General features: G+C 31.6%; 2 protein-coding genes across 7 annotated transcripts in view; both read right to left on the bottom strand.

Annotated features, from left to right (window-relative positions):
* LOC116771672 (high affinity cAMP-specific and IBMX-insensitive 3',5'-cyclic phosphodiesterase 8) overlaps window positions 1-9782 on the bottom strand; it is a 112668-nt gene extending 102886 nt beyond the window's left edge. For all 3 annotated transcript variants that reach the window (XM_032663568.2, XM_032663569.2, XM_032663570.2), the window contains exon 1: window positions 9640-9782. The gene's annotated coding sequence lies outside the window, so the exon portion shown is untranslated. The remainder of the gene's footprint in view (window positions 1-9639) is intronic.
* A 9194-nt stretch (window positions 9783-18976) lies between these two features.
* Window positions 18977-21126, bottom strand: part of LOC116772011 (protein dead ringer) — a 66128-nt gene continuing 63978 nt past the window's right edge. For all 4 annotated transcript variants that reach the window (XM_061528325.1, XM_061528327.1, XM_061528328.1 and 1 more), the window contains 3 exons: window positions 20928-21066; window positions 20462-20673; window positions 18977-20375 (listed from right to left, as the gene is read on the bottom strand). In XM_061528325.1, the coding sequence (XP_061384309.1) occupies window positions 20248-20375; window positions 20462-20673; window positions 20928-21066 (479 nt within the window). In that variant the 3' untranslated portion in view covers window positions 18977-20247. The remainder of the gene's footprint in view (window positions 20376-20461; window positions 20674-20927; window positions 21067-21126) is intronic.

The raw sequence follows: 21126 nt of genomic DNA, 5'->3' as shown, positions 1-21126 counted from the left end.
TATATATATATATATATATATATAGCAAAGTAAATTCAGGTACTGCATCGATAAAACCATAATTACCTTTGCTGGCATCTGCTACAGATCATTTGTCTTCCCTGCATTCAATAAGTTAAAAGCTTTTATAAAATTGCTAATATTAAAGAACAGAAAGGTGTTTCATTAATGAGTATTATGCTTTGAAAATTTTAAATCATTACTACTACTGTACAACAGCCGAAAAAGGCGAACAGTTCAAAGGCTTTGTTATTTAAGATGAAATGAAAACAAAGATTTTTTTGTCAAATGCCGTAGCACTCAAGGCTTAATGTTCAAGGAGTCTCAACAACCTTAAGGATTTAACATATTTTCAATGCTCCGTAGCATCCTGTCGTCACAATTATTCTACCAAAGCTGTTTTCATGAGACAATTTTGACTGTAATTAGCCTTTTCTTTAGAAATAGTATGAGAATTCTTCGGGACTAAAATGACAACAAAAATAAATATTTTTACACAATGACGTCGAAGATTTTTGCTAGCACACCTTTGAATTAAAGAATTACTTTCGGATAAACTACTCGCATTAACATATTTTACATTCTCATCTGGTGTTTCGGTTCCTTTATAGCAGTGGTTCCCAACCTTTTCTTGACTAGGGACCGCTTTGTATTCTTTGTTGTCCGCATGGGACCACGATGTAAAAGAAAAACAAAGTTAATGACTAAGAAAATAAACTTTAATAAAATACTCAATGTATTTCGTATCAAGAAAAATATGTTATTAAGCCATTAATAAAATTTAAAAGAGTTTTGAATTCGTTCGCTGACCACCGGTTGGAAGCCACTGCTTTATAGGAAACGTGATCGTGATGAGGTGAAAATGTTTGTTAGTTATTCTTATTATTTGTCGTCTAACGCCACCGATTTCTTATCTTTTTTACGCTTCTCTGGATGCGTGTAAAGCGATTTGTATTACCAATAATCATAGCTTAATTTAACAGTTTTTAAACATTGAAATATATTTATCTGTTATTTATTTCTACAAGCTGACATTCGAATTATTTTAAATAAAAATAAATATTGAATTACACTTAATTATAATGTGTTAACAATACTAACGACAATTGATAATATTCTATCATTTTTCTATACAAATTTATACTATAATAATATTTCGTTGTATCAACTAAGGGCTAGTTATTTTTTAACTGAATAGAAGTGATTGCTACGCCGTTATACAGAAACTGGCAATGAATAGTTTCTTAAAATATATCATAAGTACCGGTTTAATATAATCTTTATTTTTAGATTGCATTGCATTAAAAACAAAAATAAACTCTGCTATAGTAGGACGATGTATTGGCGCCTCGTCAGAGAACACTTCGTTACTTTAGGTTGATGATGATTTAAAAAAATATACTTAACAAATGATATATAAATAACTTTATTGTTTTCGTTATTCATTAATACACCCAGATTCTTTAATCGAATAAACACTATTTCTGAAGAAAGGCAATTATATATTTACAGGCACAGACGATCTTAGTCCCGAGATCTAAAAAATAAGGTTAAGTGCTGCCATCTAGTTAAACTTAACCACACATAACATATTAGTATTTGTACTTTGCTTCAAACATTAAAGTAATCTATATTTTTTAATACAAATACCATACAAATTACATGTTCAATAGTGTGCCTTTACACGGTATAAATAATGAGTTAACGTACGATGATTGCAGAACTATCTGATTGAAACTTCTTAAGAATATTAATTAATAGTAATAATAATGATTATTACAAATATATTTTTGATTTATTAAAACATCAGGCATTCGACCCACGGCTGCTCGGCGTCAGCGCACGTCATTAATAAGTCGACAGGAGCCAAAGCCTATAAATAGCCAACAACCTATTATCTGTTATTTACCAGTTAAAGAATGCGAGTAAAATATTAGTCACAACGAATCTCATTCGAAATTAAATTAAATAACCTGAGTTCCGTTTTATTTGGCAAGGCTTGTATAAACATTTGTAATATGGAAAACATATGGCAAAGAAAATGAGAATTAGCGTTTCAGAACGATGCTTGAGAATAAAAAGGGTTTATGTAAACCTTTATACATAACATTATAGATATATAAATATAGTTTGTGTTAGTTACACTATTTATAACTCAAGAATGGATGTAATGATATTTCTTAAAATTGGCAGTAAGGAAGTTAAAAAGTAGGAGACAGGCATGGGATATTTTTAATCGAGTTCGACAGAAAACGAAAAAAAATTACTTCATGAAATCCAATTTATCTTTTTTTTATTTCCGTTTTAATTGTGAAGAGTTAGTTTATTGTTTGTTCATTCGTTATTAAAAATCCAACAATAGGGAATTAACAAACGTACAGGATTACTGAGGATAGTAATTGAATTATTTAGATATAAACAGTCCAAGCTCCATCGTAGTTAAATTCAATTAAAAAATAATACAATCGAACAAAACCGCCAATAAAATTTTGTATGATGATTAATTAACGATTTTTATCAACAACATATCTATAAAATTGCATCGTTTTAGAGATAGAGGGTAACAATCAAACGTACAAACGGAATTTCTACTACATCTACAATTTATATTACACGAAGGTTCTATCGATTGCTAACTCTCAGCCCTGGTTAAATAGTACTTTTTCAGATCACATTGTGTAATACGAAATTGTAGTATATTAAAATATTCTCGTACGAAGAAAAAAAAAATATCTAGAAAACAATTCATCAAATCCTCTGTCACTAACGTCGGCCGTCGTCGATTTGTCAAAGCGTGTCAGTTTAAACGTCCCAGTTTTATAATGGCCAATACTTTAAAATTCTAGTTTCTCTCGCTCGTAACACAAAACAGTTTGAACATTTAATTTGACAGTTCATTAAAATTATTAATATAAAATACATTTTCAACTATAATTTATTATTTTGTTTGTGGAATCCATTTATTTATTGACGTCGAATTATATTAAATCGCATACTAATAATTGATTTCTGTGGTTATTTCGAATTGAATGTCAGTTCATTTGACAAATTATTTTTTTTATAATAAATGTTAAATTCATTCAGATGTTTAATTTAAATGAATAAAGTGATGTCTTTAATGCCATCCATCTTATTTAGATGTTTCCCGTAACACAAGGTCGGACCCAACAATATTGGACTATTCTCCGCTACTATAAAAGTTACGGTAACGATTGATGGGAGTTTTCACGATGACAGCTTGCCCGAATACAAATTAACTTTCAACAGATACAGGTATAAGGAAACGATATCAAATATTTAAGACTGAAAACGTATAAACTAATGTAATTAATATTTTTTTCCTATTAAACGTACAGGAGGTAGTGTTATACAAATGTCTGTATATACGAACTATGAGGATCAATAACTATATTGATTATAAATATAAAATCTGTTATATTTATATTTGAGGATGATTTTCTATGATTTTAAAATAATATTCATATACGTTTTACACAATAAAAACCAAATTTTATTCCCTAGTGCCAAAACATTAAATTAAAGTCCATTGATGTTTCAGGAAAATCAAATTTTGTTGTTAAAAACATAATTTCTACTTTTGTAATCGGTTAATAAATTTGCCTTTTTTATCCTGAACATCTAAAAACATTTCCAATACTCCATGGAAACGCCTCGCCACATGTCTGAGGTCAAAGACCTCTACAGCTACAGAGGATTTTTTCTGATTTGTGTTATTAATGTATTTAATTTGTCACTCTAAACGCTTGATTAATTTTTCTTTCGAATGAAAACAAATTAAGTAGAAGCTGAGCTTAGTTTATTTAATACTGAATTGAATTAAGACGTAATATTACTTAATATTATATCAGGATTAAGAGTAATTAGTGTGGATATATAAAAAGCGTATAATATAGACATTCGGACATTATCAGCTATTTTAATATTTTTTCCCATTTGACAGTCTGTGAAAATTTATTCTTTGGTGAACACTATTTTGCATTCACAAATACAATAATAAATATTCATGTTAAAATATAAAGCAATGCCTAAACAATGAGACATAAAAACAAACTTAGATTTAAAAATGTCCTAGAACAAAACAGCGCTTTTCCTTTGTCAATTAAATTGGACGTTTAGCAGAAAATTCCATTTGGTAACCATTACCGTGTGAAAAAAACATCGGTACAAGAAACGAAATCAGTCCCACCTACGGATTCCTTATTGTGATGTACCAACACACGTCGACACCTGATTCGTCTCGCTTAACAAAAATTCGTAATTGTTGCCGTTGAAATAGATGCTTTGTTTTGAAATTTGTAACAGCGATACTTCAATTTCCATATAGAATGAAACGTCCAAAGATAACAATAGCGAATAACATAATACTATTGTGAAAATATGATGCAAAAGTATAAAATATAAACTGATGTAGACGCGGACGTCTCTCACAATGGACATCAAAGTCGTTCGACTTCCGTATAAGCCATAGAGGAAACGTTGATAGAAATAAAAATATATAAATACATTGCCGGTTTAATAGCTTCGCGGTTGTGAGGATCATATACAATGGAGTGATGTATATCGTCGGCCGGGGTCGTGGTTCACAACCGGAGGACGTTTAATTCGGGATAAATGTATGACGTAGGTAAATTTGGAGTGGATGTACCCACGTCAGCACATTCGTCCTTGTGTTTAATACCGTCAAACATTCACGTGGCTACTTGAAACGACTGGATATGTCTTTATCTCGTGTCACTTCTACACACGGAATGATATTCAACTTAAACAGTTGTAGCGTTTAAAAATTAACAACCTCGTGCGGCTGCGGTTTGTTTATTTACATAATTCATTGTCACAATATAGGAGCAGGAAGAATATTTTAATTTGCAATAACTATATATTAATATTGACATATCCATAGTTGGCATCTGTCTTAATGTCACTTGAAACGAGTGGATGTCTTTTGTCCCTTTTTCTCTTTAGGGAACTTTATTTAATCAGCTCGTCATCTATTGTCTTGACTTCTTGTTTAATGTTACTTAAGATTTATATATTTCTTTGTTTTGGTGTCGTTAAAATTTTTAAGACTTATATCCACGAAGATTAAACATGTAAAATAATTTATGGTTAGTTTGATTTTATTATTACGTAATTTTTTAAACTTTTGAGTATTTCTTCTTGGCTTAAAAAAAATATTTATTTAAACTGACATTACTGATCCCTTTTGTTACCATAGACAAAAATCATGACTAAATTATAAAGCAAATCAAAAGAATTATCAAGGGCCAATATGATTTTTAAGATAAATTGTAGTAACGTTTTATTAAAATCAGTAAAACAGCCAAACATACATCTCCCTCAATTTCTCATTTCCCATTACTTGGAAGGCTAGCAATTTAGAGGAATATAGGAGCGAACGGCAATATTTTCCCATTTAATATTATGAGTCAGGTTGTAAAATTGGAAGCACATTTGCCATTTCAAATTAGATCTACATCTATTTTCCAGTCCCCGTGACTCATGGTAACATTTTCTGACAGTTGATATAAAATCTTCCGTTAATATTCCGACTGAACTGAACTTTTCATCTTTCTATTTCCACGCTTTACCCTTATCGTTTCAGTTGACACAGTATTTCATTGGCTATTCTCAAAGAAATCAAACAAATAACAAGTCGACATAATATAAGATGAGCCAAGTCAGAAAAATGCATACCTTCTCTTTCTACATCCCATTTTTTTTTTTCTTTAATAGACATGCAATAAAACTCATCAGTCAGCGAGCGAGTAAGGTTTTTTTTATTTTTAATTAATAAAGTACGTCGGCTGAAAGCATTCATATGTCCAACTATTTAAACATTTCAAATACGAAAATTATTCCAATCGCAAAGCCTTTTATTATGTATGGATTATTTATTTTTGACAGTGGACCTTCATTACATTTAACAGTATGGAAATTAATTGAATTTGGGAGACGGTATATTAAAATGTACATGTATTTTTTATAGTAATAGTATACTATTATAAAATTTAAAAGAACTAAGTTTATCCGATAGCACGCGTTTTTATTGTCTTTGACTACATAACCACGAAGTTTCTTTTACTTTAGAGATACCGTGATCACGTGCAGACGAAATTAAATTATGAGTTCGAGAGACTAGCAACGAGTAGCATTCAAAAAACTTGGTTTCTTAGATATCATTAGTATTTTAAAATTCCTATTAAAGAATTCCTGTAATCCAAAATCTGAGTAAAATTTTCCTATTAGTGCTAAAAATAAGCGATGAGAGATGAACATTTTCCTTTAATATATTTTATTTTCTAGCACTCTAAAAAAGTACTACCTAGTAATTTGTCAAAAATACAAATTATAATGAAATTTAGTGAGCTCGATAATTGAAATAATTTAACCGAAGTTTTTAAACAATCTTTTATACAAAATAAATTATTTCGTACACGGATTATAATATAGAATCTTATTTCATTAATTATTAAAATCAGATCGAGATAATGTTGATAGAAACACAAAATAAATAACGTATTGAAATCATTTGAAATGCCCCCAGCACGGTTGTGTTAGAAGCATTATAACCGATAATATGTGACAGTTAATTGTGTTTATACACACACACACACACACGCGCGAACACACACACACACACACACACAGTACACTATACCTCTGTAACAATAGCATCACCTACACCCACAGTTTTAAAGTTTCTTAATTGATGTATAATTTTCCTTTATCAATGTTAAACGAAAAAAATGACATTATGAATCGAAATTTCTATTAACAATTAGTTAAAAATTCTTTAAATTTTATCTCACTGACTCAATTAAGTCGGATGAATACTGAAATGAGTTTATATAATTATAATATAATTATTTGGAATATAAAACCTTTTTTTTTATTCTTTGTATTATATGGAAAATTTCTTTCGCGACGGATCCACAGCATTATGCCGGTGACTGCGCGATCACAATTTACCTTACTGTTATGCAAATACCGTGTACTTCCTTGAATATAGCAACGTTTATTTCATATAATGATCTTATTTTTATTTAACTTTAAGATGGACTTCAAATAACCTGACTGCTAGATACGGTCTCTCGGATTTAAATATTAGGAATAATTATAGAGATGATTTATGTGTATTTAAATGTATGTAAAATGCTTTTAAAATACAGCTTAGGTTATTTACAGAGTTAATTTTTCATAAATTCCTGATGAAATGACTCACTAAACAAAAATCAAATATCTCAATTGATGGAAACAACATTATTTTGTATAGGAAAAAGTTCTATACATTACATATTTTATAAAAGAGACACTGATAGAAATAAAACAAAGAAACAAATATTTTTTAATAATTAAATACACACATATATACAAATATATATATAATTATGTATGTATATATGACCTATCATTCCTATTAATAGACACAATATCGTCTAAAAAAGCTATAAGCCTTTTGATCTGTTTTAAGTTTTTTTTAAAGTGAAATAAATATGTATGAAAATCTATATATATAATAATATTACGTAAAACGTTCCCAAACTTGCTTTTAATTAATTTAAAAATAGAAAAATATGTGAATAAATTATGAATTAAAGAGGTTTCATTGCTGTTGATTTAAAAACGAATTAATTTGAAATAAAAAAAATAAAACAATAACAAAATTAAAATTAAACGAGGAAATTTTATGTTTATTTCTACTCAGCCATATTTTACGTGTCACTTATGGGCTATGGCTAAAGCATCTACGTGATGCAGCGTCATCAAGTATGAAGTGACCTGTAAGTGCTCTCTTATCTATCCGAGATAGTGTGATGACTCCCTTATCTATATGGAGCCTTAATGTTAGCTCAGCCGACGTAATCAACATCTGTTGCCCATACACCGCGGCTGGAATTATTTATTTGACAGAAAATTTTTATTTTATCAACTAATATAATTATAAATTTTAATTTAAAATTATGAATAACATTTGTATGGTTTTATTAAATTTAATAAATTAATTCTAAAATCATTTCCGTCAGAGATATTATCTGATACGTTCAAGGATATCTTAGTATGAGATATTTTTATTAAATAATAACGTAGTAATGAGTTCCTTTATTTGAAAAAAATTGCTGAATTATAATATAGATTATAGTTTGTATCTGTCTACAAAGTATCTAGATTTTAAAATTTATTGTTCAAAATCATTCAATAATAAAAAATTTATTAGTATATTTCCGTGTCCAATATTCTAAGTACATCCCGAAATAACACTTCATTGGGTGAAACAAAGACCATTAATAAGAAACGTTAAGTATAAGAACATCCTACAAACATCACAACTATAGCGATCTTATTCAAAATATTTATCTTGTACTTATTATGTCTTATTAATTAAAAGCTTGATTATATGAGTTAAGACAATATTATTAATGCTCGAATTACTTTCCTCCTTAGATACAAGCTAACGCACTTGACTATGCATGTAATATTTAATTTGTGTTATATGTAACACAAAGAATATCTATGAGAGTACAAGAGTAAGCTCTCTCTATGACCAATGTGTGGATTTTTTACAGACTTTTATATGAACAATCCCATCTACACTAAATGTATTTCGTTTGAAAATGTCCCTAAATTAATATCTTTTACGACCTAACAATATTAACATAAGAATACGAAATCTTGAACAACTCCTGCCCAGCATTACAATTCTAATAATTTATTTTAAATCTTCATAGATTTTTAATGTCTAACTTGTCTTTACAAATATGTTCTATGTTTTATACCAAGGGCCACTCCATATTAGGATATGACAGTACTATTTGACCTAATACTTTATTTATTTATATCGCTTAACTACATTTACTTTGTGGAATATAATATATAATGTTAAATTTGTGTCATAAACGTTTATGAGAAACGGCTGGACAGACATAGTAAGTGACTTCTGTAATGTTGAATTATGGCGGGGTTTCGAAAGGGCTATAAATGTTTACGACCCCTGCATCTTATAAAATTCTGGAAGAAATTTTATACTTTTAATAAAAAAAAATCCGTCATCCGTTTTAAAAATTGTAATAAAAAAAAATTAATACTCAAAAAGTATTCATTGATATTTTCCTCTTCAAATTCCACCTTAGGTTGTATTATTTTTAATGTATAAATTGTGATGACCTTAAACGAGACATGTATTTTATAACGTTAAACAAGTAATAAACATACGCGGCCGCTGTAGAAAAAGGTATATTTAGATAATGGTTGTGCTTGTTTACAGCGAGAAACTACTCTTTCACTTTAAAAAAAACTACACAAACACTAATAATTCAGGTCACCCGAACTATATCCATAGATATGTCACTGACCAATAAATACATTATATAAATTTAATTGCCATTTAAAAAATATTTTCCTACATATGATACACATATTGTTATCGCAGGTTTTAGCGCGTACATGATTATTTGATACGCACATACAGTGATGTAAGTGGCGGTAATACGTGAGACTTAATCGTAATATATGAGAGCGAATTAATTCCGTTGTTACAAAACTACCATTCAGTGTCAGCGGGGTATCCTAACACTGATGCGTACACGCAGATTCCTTATCAGAAGTATGTGCATGACTTACCTAATCAGTTGACCTTGGGCATACAACACAAACACAATCAGAGCGTATGTTTAAAAACACAGACAGATAGCCTTGAATATTACGAACATATTATAACACGTCCGTGATCGAACGACACGTCTGCCTTCGACGGCTGACGCATAGCGACTGAAGTCTTGACGTCCCCGCCGCCCGCCCTAGCTTTTCACCGCCCAAACGGAAAATATTTCACATTTCTGTGTTTTCTTGCTAGTATTTTGGTGTATTTTCCGTTTTACGATTTCACGCATGTAATTTCTAGCGAGATGAGCATATTAACATGGTTTACAATCAACACTATTTCAAGAGACGTAATAAATCTCTCTCGTTATAATCTTCTGTGATCATATTATTGTTAGTTTTACAAATAAAATAATGTTATCAATATATTATAAAGTCAAAGAGATTATTCAATTAGAATTAAGATATAAGAATTTGTTTGTAAACATGCACACTGTAAACAACTTACTACATTCATGAAAAAAATAATATCAACTTAGTATTTTGTTTGTTTATTTATACATATTGAAAATTGAAATTATGATTTTTTTTTAACAGTTCATATAATCGTTCACATATAATTTGAAACGGTTGAATATATTATAAATATATGTGTTGTATACATAAAGTATTGACTTAATACATACTTATATATATATGGCACGATAAATGGACTGAACACTGAACTTATTATCATACAGAATGGTCCTTCATACCGTGTATATGTAAATAATAACAAGTCGTTTATATACTAGATACTTATATGTCCTTCTGTTTGGTCTCTGTTTTTTATATAAATTAATAATTGCATGTACCCAAACCAAATAATCTTAAAATTTAGCTCAATTGATTTTCCATCTAGATTTTAGAGTAACTTGCAATTACTTTACGACTATAATCTAACTGCTTTTATAATATTGCATCGGGTTTGTGAAACTTCAGGCTTAACTTTGAACATGATGTAATTAGCTGTCACTAGTGAACCATCCAGTATCAGAGGCTGTTCTCACTGGAGCGATTTAAAATATTATGACACCATATATATATATATATATAGTTTAATGTAATAATGGTGTAAAAATATTAAATAACCTGTCGATACTACGTTAGTATAATTGTAATTAAGGCTTTAATACATTCTTAGTAAGACTTCTTTCAGTTATAACACAGATATCACTGTTTTCAATGCATCTGAATTGAAGCCAATTTAAATATTACATATTCGTGAGTTATTTTTTTCATTAATAAACCTTGTTCCGATAGCTGTTTGGGTTAAAATCGCCTATCATCCACAGAACACATGCTTTCAATTGTTAAAACGTAAATTGCATACATTAAAGAGGACGCCAGTCGGCCTCGTCGAGCAAAATGAGTAAGTTGAATACATTTTCATTATCGATTTCTGCGAGACGATACAATACAATTGTGAATTTAAAAATTACAGGATATATTTTGCTAATGAACTGTTAAGTACGTGTGTTATATCAACATCAAAAAGGCCGACGTATCTGCTTTTTTATATATAGTTGTCTTATTGATTTATAGCGAATCAATTAATTCACAGCTACCTTCATATTTTATGTTTATTCTTTTTCTGTGTTTTTGAGAAGCTTTTTTCAAATCGTTCTTATATAAAAGATTTTTCGTACTTTGTCATTAGTCAATAACTTTTCAGTTTAAATCTATTCTTTATACAATTCTTTTCATATATTTTTTATAAAAGAAACTACTGGTGACGTCATTAAAGAAAGTATTTGAACATTTCAAATTCAATGCGTAATTTCTTTTCTGTTACGACTATGCTAATTATGTTATCTTTTGTCAATCTTTATGGTTCTCATATAAAACTGTCAATTACTCTAATACATTAAAGTGTAAGCGTATCGGTCATTACTTTAAAAGCCCATCATTTAGTTTGGAGGGATCAATTAAAATTATCTTAAGACCGTGCATACATTATTGAATAAAAATATAAATAATATGTCTGAAAAATATGCTTCATACGTTTCTCATAAAAAATAATTAAAAAAAATTTGAAATATAATGAAAATTTTAATTCATAACTATTTCTCTGTAATCAGTCCAAGTAACTATGAACAATAATATTATACAACGCACTCATCACAAGTTTGCGTCACATTAGATACGAAGCGTTTGCCGTATTTCAATCAATAGCCTAAGTTAATACTATAATAGTGAATATTCATCATCATCACCCTATCGGTTCCCATTGCGGAGCAAAAGTCTTGGCGATCAGAGAAAGTTAAGAGCATTAATCACCACGCCTGCTCAAGGCGGATTGGCGATCTTAAACTTATATATTGAAATTATAAGTCCAGGTTTCCTCACGATCGGGTTGCGGGTGCAAACGCAATGATGTGCCGCGGCCTGGCTCGGAGCAGGAGAAGGTAGGGAAGTTTTTAGTCAGTAAGAGTCCGACACTTCCTCTTGCCTCACCCAGGACAAGAGAGGTCATATGATGATTTGAATGGAAACAGATGATAATAATTTGCAAAAATTCTCAGAAGATTTAATCATCTTTTGACATAAAGTTTTTCAGTTTATATTAAATTAAAATACGTGTGACAAATAATATTTGTTCACACATCCCTTAAAATAAGACGGACAAATTATGACAGCTAAAAGTAGATTGTTATTCAGTGTGCACTTTAAGTACAGTGACGTATTCTTTGTGTGCTTCAAGAGATAAAATAGAAGTACTCCACACTATGTGAAGTCACCAACATCTGGGACATCCTCAACACTGGATGTTGTCTACACTTGTCTTTAGGAAATATCGATAATAATTTCCAGGGAAGACCACGGGAGAAATACAATTACACCTGTCGCACCTGCGAGGATGAAAAGTAGTTTTTTACAACTACCTTAAACCAGATGCTGGTTATGGCACATTAGCTATAGTTTCGGTAATGTGTGAGGCGTTTTCTTTGTATTCAGAACTGTCCCCATTGTTTTGACTTTACATTTGCCAAACGGGTAGATTTTAAACAACCTGCTTAATTCTCTTGGTCAGAACTTGGAGGTTCTTTTGTTAGGGCCGTAAAAGCGTTAATATCAAATGTCCTTTTTAAAATACAAGCACGCCCTTTGACACACTCAATGAAACTGATTCATAATATAATTCAATGCACACATAAAAAACTAAAAGAAGTAGACTGAAACTAATATAAAAATGTTCCTCGTTAAAGTTGCTCCTCCTTTGAGCTGCAGTTAAATTTAAAATCAAGACCTTCCCACCTTCGTTATTATACTAAGCTTTACATCAAAAAGTCTGCCATAGAGCTTCGAGTGTTCCTGGTACACTTATTCCTTTCAGTTGGACAAAAATAGACCTTGTGAAGTAAAACCAATACATTATTTTTCCTCTATTCATTAACTGCTACCAGTATAGAGTGTTAATAGACCTTTTGCAATATTCTCGTCCATTTTATCTTGATGTAAAAGCTATATAGGGATTTAAATAGTAACAATAATACATAATTATGATTGTTATATATAAATAATTTTCTTCTTTGATCTGCTTTCAGTATCAATATGTTTCGTATGTAAGTCATCTTAATTTTAGCCCAGACTACGTCAGTATTTTAAGGTTGGTATTTAAATATATCCGGATAAATGTTCATCCAATGACGATTGTTAATATAAGATATTTGTATGTGTATATGTTAATATTTTCTTTCTGTCCCGTAAAGGTTACATTAATAATATTATATCATGATATATTTCATGATCATCATGGTAGCAAAAGTCTTTAAAAGACTCGTCACGGTCATCACGTATCAGTGAACCGTATACATGAGTACTTTCATGGGAACATAGTTGCAGCGGTTTCCGCTTGCCTCTGTACCAGCACTTTTTTGGGGCTATTTAGACCCCAAGGCTTGCTGTACCCTGTTCTAGTCAGTGGTGTCTAAATACTCTTAGAAAGTACATATGACTCGCAAAAGATCACATTGGTACTTGCCAAGTACCTTCGAACCTGCGCCCTCACGTATGAGAGGCGGGCCTTTAACCTCCAGGCCACCGCCAACATTTCATAACATAATAATTAATAACATTATTTATTGTTATATATTTATTATAATAATTTTTTTAACAACTTTTTTTTCATTTATTTTAAAAACGACGTAAGAATTTAATATAAAGAGTATTTACTTTTGTAGAGCATAAAGTATTAAGTGTGAAAATGTTTTAAGAATAAAAGTTGTTCTCTTTGCCAATTGAATACTTTTTTGTATTATAAATTTTTGTCATCTAAAAAGTATGATGAAAAGATGTTGCTAATTTAATGCTATTGATTTTTTTTTTCATATAAAATTATTTCAATATAATGGGGTTAAAATGAGATAAAAAAACACATGTAATGGTGACTTAGAAATGAAATATATATGACAGACTTATACCTAAAGTGTTCTCGTCAGTATAATGTTTTAATACTAGACATGGAAGTAATTAATTATAAAAAATATATACACATACAAAATTATGAAACATTTTATTAACTTATTACTGAAACAAAAGATGAGTTATAATAAATATAACTATTCAATTAATAATTCAAATTTTTGAATGAGAAAATTTTAACGCTCCGTGTGACTGTGAATTTAAGAGTACAGGATAAGACATATCTAGATATTTCAAATACGAGATTTAAAACTGAACTTAATGTTGAGTGTTCTCACGTATACTGTAAGATGGTTTGTTAGTTGATGTAATTATTAAAAAGAATTATTGAAAATTATTCCATTTTCTGAATGTTAATTTATGTATTTTTGCCTTTTCGTAGATTTATGCATTTAACTACTCGTTCAAACCACATTATAATATTAAACTAAATATAATAATTAATTATATGTACTCGTAAAATCGAAACTTATTTATAGCTATAAAACGGAAAAGTAAAAATAAATGTTTGAGACGAACGATTGGCTAAAAATACATTAATATTAATAGAAATACATTGATATTCTACGAACCTAATGACAACGCAACTGAAAGTGCAGTTCAGGTGAAAATGTCATTATTATTCTCTAAGAGCACCTTTCACACAACACACACGTGACGAACTTACTAATTATGATATTGTGTCAAAGTACTTCATTCATATAACAGTTAACGCTATATCACTAAATGCCACCAATTTCAAAGTTCTTAAGATTATATGAGAATTGAGCTTCGTATTGATTAAAACAAATATTAAATCTGTCTATGGATTAAGGTCAAGGTTAAGCTCGACTAAGATTTCCGCAACAATATTAAATTATATTGCTTAGAGTTTAATTGTCGGTAACTGTTGGCTATTTAATAACAATTAATAAATACTATTATAACTTCTTAAAATTGAAAATCATAATTAAAGAAAAAAATATATTGATATTAAATTAAAAAATAGCGCCATCTACTGACTGCAAATTCGATCTCTAACTCAGCTAGCACGTATAAAAGTGACTATACATGGTGTGGATACTATTTCACAGAGGGCTCTGCACTGAAACAAAAACAAGTGACGTTATGGTTACATGTTTGTTATATAGATGTCACTTAAATTAATTTTAAAAGTATAGCTAATAAATGAAAACTTGTTCGTGACCTGCATGCTAATTCAGAATAATTTATTTTCCTGTTTCAATTAATATGATGTATGTATTTCCAATTCTTTGGACATGAAGGTGTAATGCATGTGGAGTTACCTATAAGTTATTTTATTTAGATTATTTTTCAACTTGAACACTAACTTTGCGGCCTAGTTATTGAAAATATACTTTTTGAAGTCAAAGCTTCGCTTTAGCAGTAAGAGGAACTTGATAAATATTCCTCCTCCTCTTACTACTACAGCGCTGTATTGAATCTTCGGATTTTATTACAATTTTCATATATTAGGGGACTACCATTATTATTTAATTTTATTTTATGTTAATAAACATAAAGTGTGGAATGAAGCAAAAATATATTGCGTAAGTAATAAGTAGTATAATACCATAATTATCATACGAAACCAAGGTCTTAGTACTTCTTGGATTCGATGCTAGGTACATAAAATTTTATATTAATTCAGCAAAAGCTATAGGCAATATCTAGACGAAGAAAACATTCCGACCCTTATTTCCGACCACGAACCATTACAACAACTTAGTACAAAATAAATGATTAAATAAAACTAAAGTTTTAAATTATTGGTTTAAATAAATTTACACAAGAATTAATAAACACGCTATGAACTGATCAGAAAAAATATTCAACGTTGAAATATAGTATAAGGAAGAGTAATACATAAAGTAAGAAATAAGTTGTGTTAATAAATTAACAGATATGAAAAGTTCAAGTGATCTCTAATCCTAAGTTCCAAATGAACTTCAGTACTTATGGCCGATGCTTCAACGACTTATTGTAGGTGTTACAGAGCAGTCATCTTTAATGCACAAGAAATTTTAAGGTTTATGAACAATGGAATGATTAATAAATCCATAATGTCGACCTTCAATAATAACCTTTGACGTAGTGTTGCCCAAATGTAAGAACAAGACGAGACTTGGCCAGTCTTGGTCTTGGTCTTGCATTAATACACCTGGTCTTGGTCTTGATATTGCACTCCCAGTCTTGGTCTTGGTCTTGCATTAATACACCTGGTCTTGGTCTTTATATTGCACTCCCAGTCTTGGTCTTGGTATTGTTCTTGCAGCAAGAGTCTTGCAAGTCTTGCAATTACCTATTAGCCTGTAGGTACATTTTGTAGTAGAGTAGGTACATTTGAGCTTGAATTAATATAGCCAACCAAATTAATAAATGTCTAAACATTTCATAAGAAATTCAAAAAATCAAAAAATTCCAAAAGTCAACGGTGTCCCGCCGGAGTGAGTCTGTTTCTTAAAAAACGTTTGCATTTAATAATCTTCAATGTACTAAAACATGGTTTACACACAAAAAATACATTAAGTTGACTGTACTTTAAAGTACTTGACTGTATTTTACATGTAAATGAATATTTGCAAAAATATGTTGTGATGCAACAGTCAATATATGAATTTATTTATTTGAACAGTTGTCTCATATAATATAATATTCCCGCTACTAAACAGTATATAAACCTTATTGCACGCTTTTTATATTATTCGATTAAGTACTATTATAGAAAATTCTTACATGTTTGAAGTGTATTAAGTGTCCACAATATTTATTAAATGGGTGACCACATATTTAAGCACCTTATGTAATGTGTTTTAAAACCACACAGATCCGATCAGCATAATATATTCGTGTCTATGCTTAACACCGAAAACTCATTTTATTCTTCGGAACACTTGTACTCTGGGGTGGTAATCGAATAGTATCAAATATTGTTAGTGCGGCGCGGCGGCGACGACTGTTTGCATATGCAATAGAAGCCGCCGGATGTGTATCTTGACCTTGTACTTCCGAATAGCTGCAAAATTTCTATGAGAGTTCAGTATCCGACCTTTGATATTGCTCACAAGGCACCGCTCACTATCACACACAATGCCGATGGTCAAAACTAAGGATACACTCTTTTCTTTAAATGGTTATTTTTATTCGCTATGTACGTTTGTTTATGGTACCTAATGTTCGTAATTCTAATTTTCCAAAAAAAAAATCATATTTTTTGCGTCTCATAGAGTCCCTAAGCGTATACCCCGAACTCCTGAATCCTATCGTATACTTAATCCTTGAAACGACCCTCACTCCTAACTGCAAGACGCAAGAGTCTTGCAGGCTCTATCTTGTTCTTGTTTAAATCTTGCAGTCAGTATTGGTCTTGGTCTTTCATCAATTCGCCTGGTCTTGGTCTTGTTCTTGCAAAAATTCAAAAATGCAAGAACAAGACCAAGATCGATTTCGGGCAACACTACTTTGACGAGAACCATAGAGAATAAAAAGATCTATGGAGTTTCACTTTAGCTTATCCTTCCAAATCATGTGAATAAATTTCATTGTAAGGTAAACTGCTAATTTGAGTTACCTGTTTAGCGCAAGAATGCATAGATTCATTGCCACCGATACCAGAGTGACTTTAAACCCAGGAGAAAATAATGGCCCAATCTTTAATACGTCCCGAATTATAATTAAAATTAAAATTGAATTTTAACTAATATCGTCGGTTTACTACGCGTTGTTTTATTATTTTAAAACTACACTCTCCTGACCTTTCGGTTACGTTGCCGCAGCCGCGATCACGATGGTTTTAAAAATAATAAAATACCTTCAGCAACACTAAAATATTAGTTTCATTTAAATGAATACTCGCGAGGGTCTTAGATCTCATTATATAATTAAAATTTTATATTTGGATCGATATGTATTTGCTTGCAGCCAGCTCAAGGACTCAGTCAATAACAGAGCTTCTAATGCTATGGGATAAGGAAAAATAATGGGACAATCGCTAAATGTTGTTTCAACATATACATTCAATTTGGAATTTGAATTTATTGAAATTCTTTTTATACCTAGAAATAACATAATGGAAGGACTGAAGGTTTACCCTTTCAAAGCTATTGACTAAATATAATCTTGGAGAACTATGGATTGGATGAAGGAGATTAGTGAAATTGGGAAACTGTAAGGAAGAATGGGATCTTTAGAACTGTTTATAAACATACAAGTTGTTCGATTTGTCTCAACAACCGATAGACAACTTTACAACTGACATATTTCTGATATGCTTAACAAAGAGTGTATCAAGAGATTGTCATGGAAGAAGTCGTGAGATCTTCCTAAATTTTCTAGGTTTATGATATCTGAATTAAAAAAGGAATGAAGCCGGAAAAACGACTCGCAAGTCATAGCGTGAGGGAGAAATATATATATATATATATACATTACATATTAAATAAAAATAATACTACATATTTTAATATAAGAGTATATAATATATACATTATAAAATTGTAAAAGATACGTCCAAAAATGTAACCAGTCTTTTCATTACATGTAAAGTTTTAAAACTTTTTATTAATTTAAATCGCATACTTTTTGTGTGTTTGTAGTTTACTGGAAATGTTAAAATAAATTAATAAAAATTTAATCTCATTAAATGTTCATAAAAAAATTTCTTATTCATATTTGCATTAATTTTCAATGTATCATTATAATTAATAATTGATAGCCTTTAATGGTAACATTAAAGAAACTTGGAAAATTTTCATAATGATTACCATATTTTTCATACAGGTAACACTATATGGAAGGTAATGTTGTGTCAAAGGGACTCGTATCCAGAGCCGTAAAAACATTTACAAAAAACAATGTAATGTATTTAAGAGGCGGTAATAAATAAAATACGATATCATATGTCATAATAATTATTTATTCGTGTATATTATTTGAATACATCAATTTTTTTTTTTTTGGTGTAAGACGAAAATCGTTAATGCCTTCCGGCCGCTACTTAATGGTAGGCCGGTTGTATTCTCTACATAACGTACATCGACGGGAATGTACTCTACTACCGCTACTTAGCATAGAACAATCATGAATCTATACGAATTTTAACATTAAATTACTTTTTAAAAATTATTATAAACATTAAATTAATATTTAAAAAAAAAAAAATATTTTAAAAATCAGTCATTTACAAAGCATCTCATATATTTTATACTAGACCACTACACGTTCAACACAAACAGCGATTATATTCATTGGAGACTTGATATCGATTATTGCACTAACACGAGCGTGCCTCATCCAGCGACCGCGCGCCGTACGGCGGCTGACGGATGACGTATTTTATCTTAGTCTTAATAAAAAAACAATACAGACAGTAAGACATTCGTTTATTCGACTGAATCTCACACTAACTACACAGCTACGGCCTACGGTAAGGAAATGGCGTAAAGTTTAACATTACACGAAGCTCACCACGATGTACTAAGTAGTGTGCTCATCTTATAGTACATATCAGATATATTTTTTCTTCCATAACTAAGTTTAAACTGCGCAGAGAGCTCCGGCTAGTGGTGTAGGTTCGAATCGTTCAAGCTCGCCGCACAATTTAAATATAAAAAATGTATACGAGATAACATCGCTTCGAAATCCGTTTAAAGAATTCCTACAGTTATTTATTTAACTGAAAATTACACGAGAACCAGTTACCTATAAATACTACGAATACTGTCCTCCAAATATACACTTCAAGCGACCATACGTGCTCGAGCGAGCTATTTACAATAATGTACATCGGCAAAGAAATATATAAAAAAAAAGTAATAATTACTAACAAACAAACAAACATACACGCACCGAAATTATAAATAACATCCGAAACTATATTTACAAAAGATAATTGTCATTTGACACTTGTTGCCCCCCCCCCCTCCCGCGGGGCGCAGGGGGGGGCGAGAACCGTAACACCATAGACGTTGGGAGCGAAACCAACGGCCCGTCCCTGTTAGGTTGCCGATTAAAGACTCGCGTCTCGATCGGTGTTTTTTCTACATCCTGTATATCATATAAAACATTTCATGATGATCTGATGGCTTCGAAAAATGCGCGTCTCTGGTCTGATATAGAAAAAAGTACCGAGAGAACCAATCGGCCGGCGCGGCGACGCGGCCCCGTCTAAGACACCATCTGCCGGTGGCCGTTCTGACCGCTGCCGTTCTGCGACGGGAACAGCACGCCCTCGTATGTGACGCCGTTCAGCTCGATGGAGACCACCAGCTGCTGGTCGCCGGTGGACGCGTCGCCTACAAAAATTATACAAATCACTAGTATCGTGTCACCGCAACCAGTATAAATTGAGATGCGTAGTCGTATTGCTGGTGTGGCTCACCTCTGGTGGTTATCTTGAAGGCGGCTCCGTTGACGGCGTTGTACCGCGGCGGGGTGGTGGGTGAGGGTTGGGGGGTGGTGGAGGCCGCGGCGGGCGGGGGGCTGCGGGAGGGGGGCCGCGGGGTGCGGCGCTTGGCGGGGGGAGGGGGGCTGCGGCAGGCCTCGCGCTTGATACTTATGCCGGTGGGACTCTCGCTGAGATTCAACGCCTCGCTGTGGACGAAAGGTTTGTATTGTTATCAGTTCGCAAACAGGGTTTAGGTATGTCACTATATATATAGATCACCGTTCTTGATGTCGTCTGATAGATCCGCTTTACGAATGAAAATCACAGCTGACGTCACTAAACTGATACATTTGATAAGAAAACAAACGAAGCCACCGTGTGAGTAGCCCGGTAGTACTAGCAGCGTATGACTTGTCCAAGGAAACCAATGTACGGATATATGTATGTAAGTTGTGTTTACCGCTGTGGTTCTATCTCCGGTTGCGGGCTGTTGTTGTTGTTGTTGTAGAGCGACCACAGAGTGAGGCGGGACACGTCGATAGCGGACAGGGCCGCGTCACGAGGAGACACCATCGGAGCGCCCGGGGGGGACTCCGACCCTGCAGGACATGACACGTTAATAGTACAGATTGTCGGGCATACAACTTTATATATGACTT

This window comes from Danaus plexippus (assembly GCF_018135715.1).
Source record: "Danaus plexippus chromosome 16 unlocalized genomic scaffold, MEX_DaPlex mxdp_31, whole genome shotgun sequence".
NCBI lineage: Eukaryota > Metazoa > Arthropoda > Insecta > Lepidoptera > Nymphalidae > Danaus > Danaus plexippus.
The sequence above is the reverse complement of the archived record's forward strand: the minus strand, read 5'-3'. Positions and strand labels throughout refer to the sequence as shown.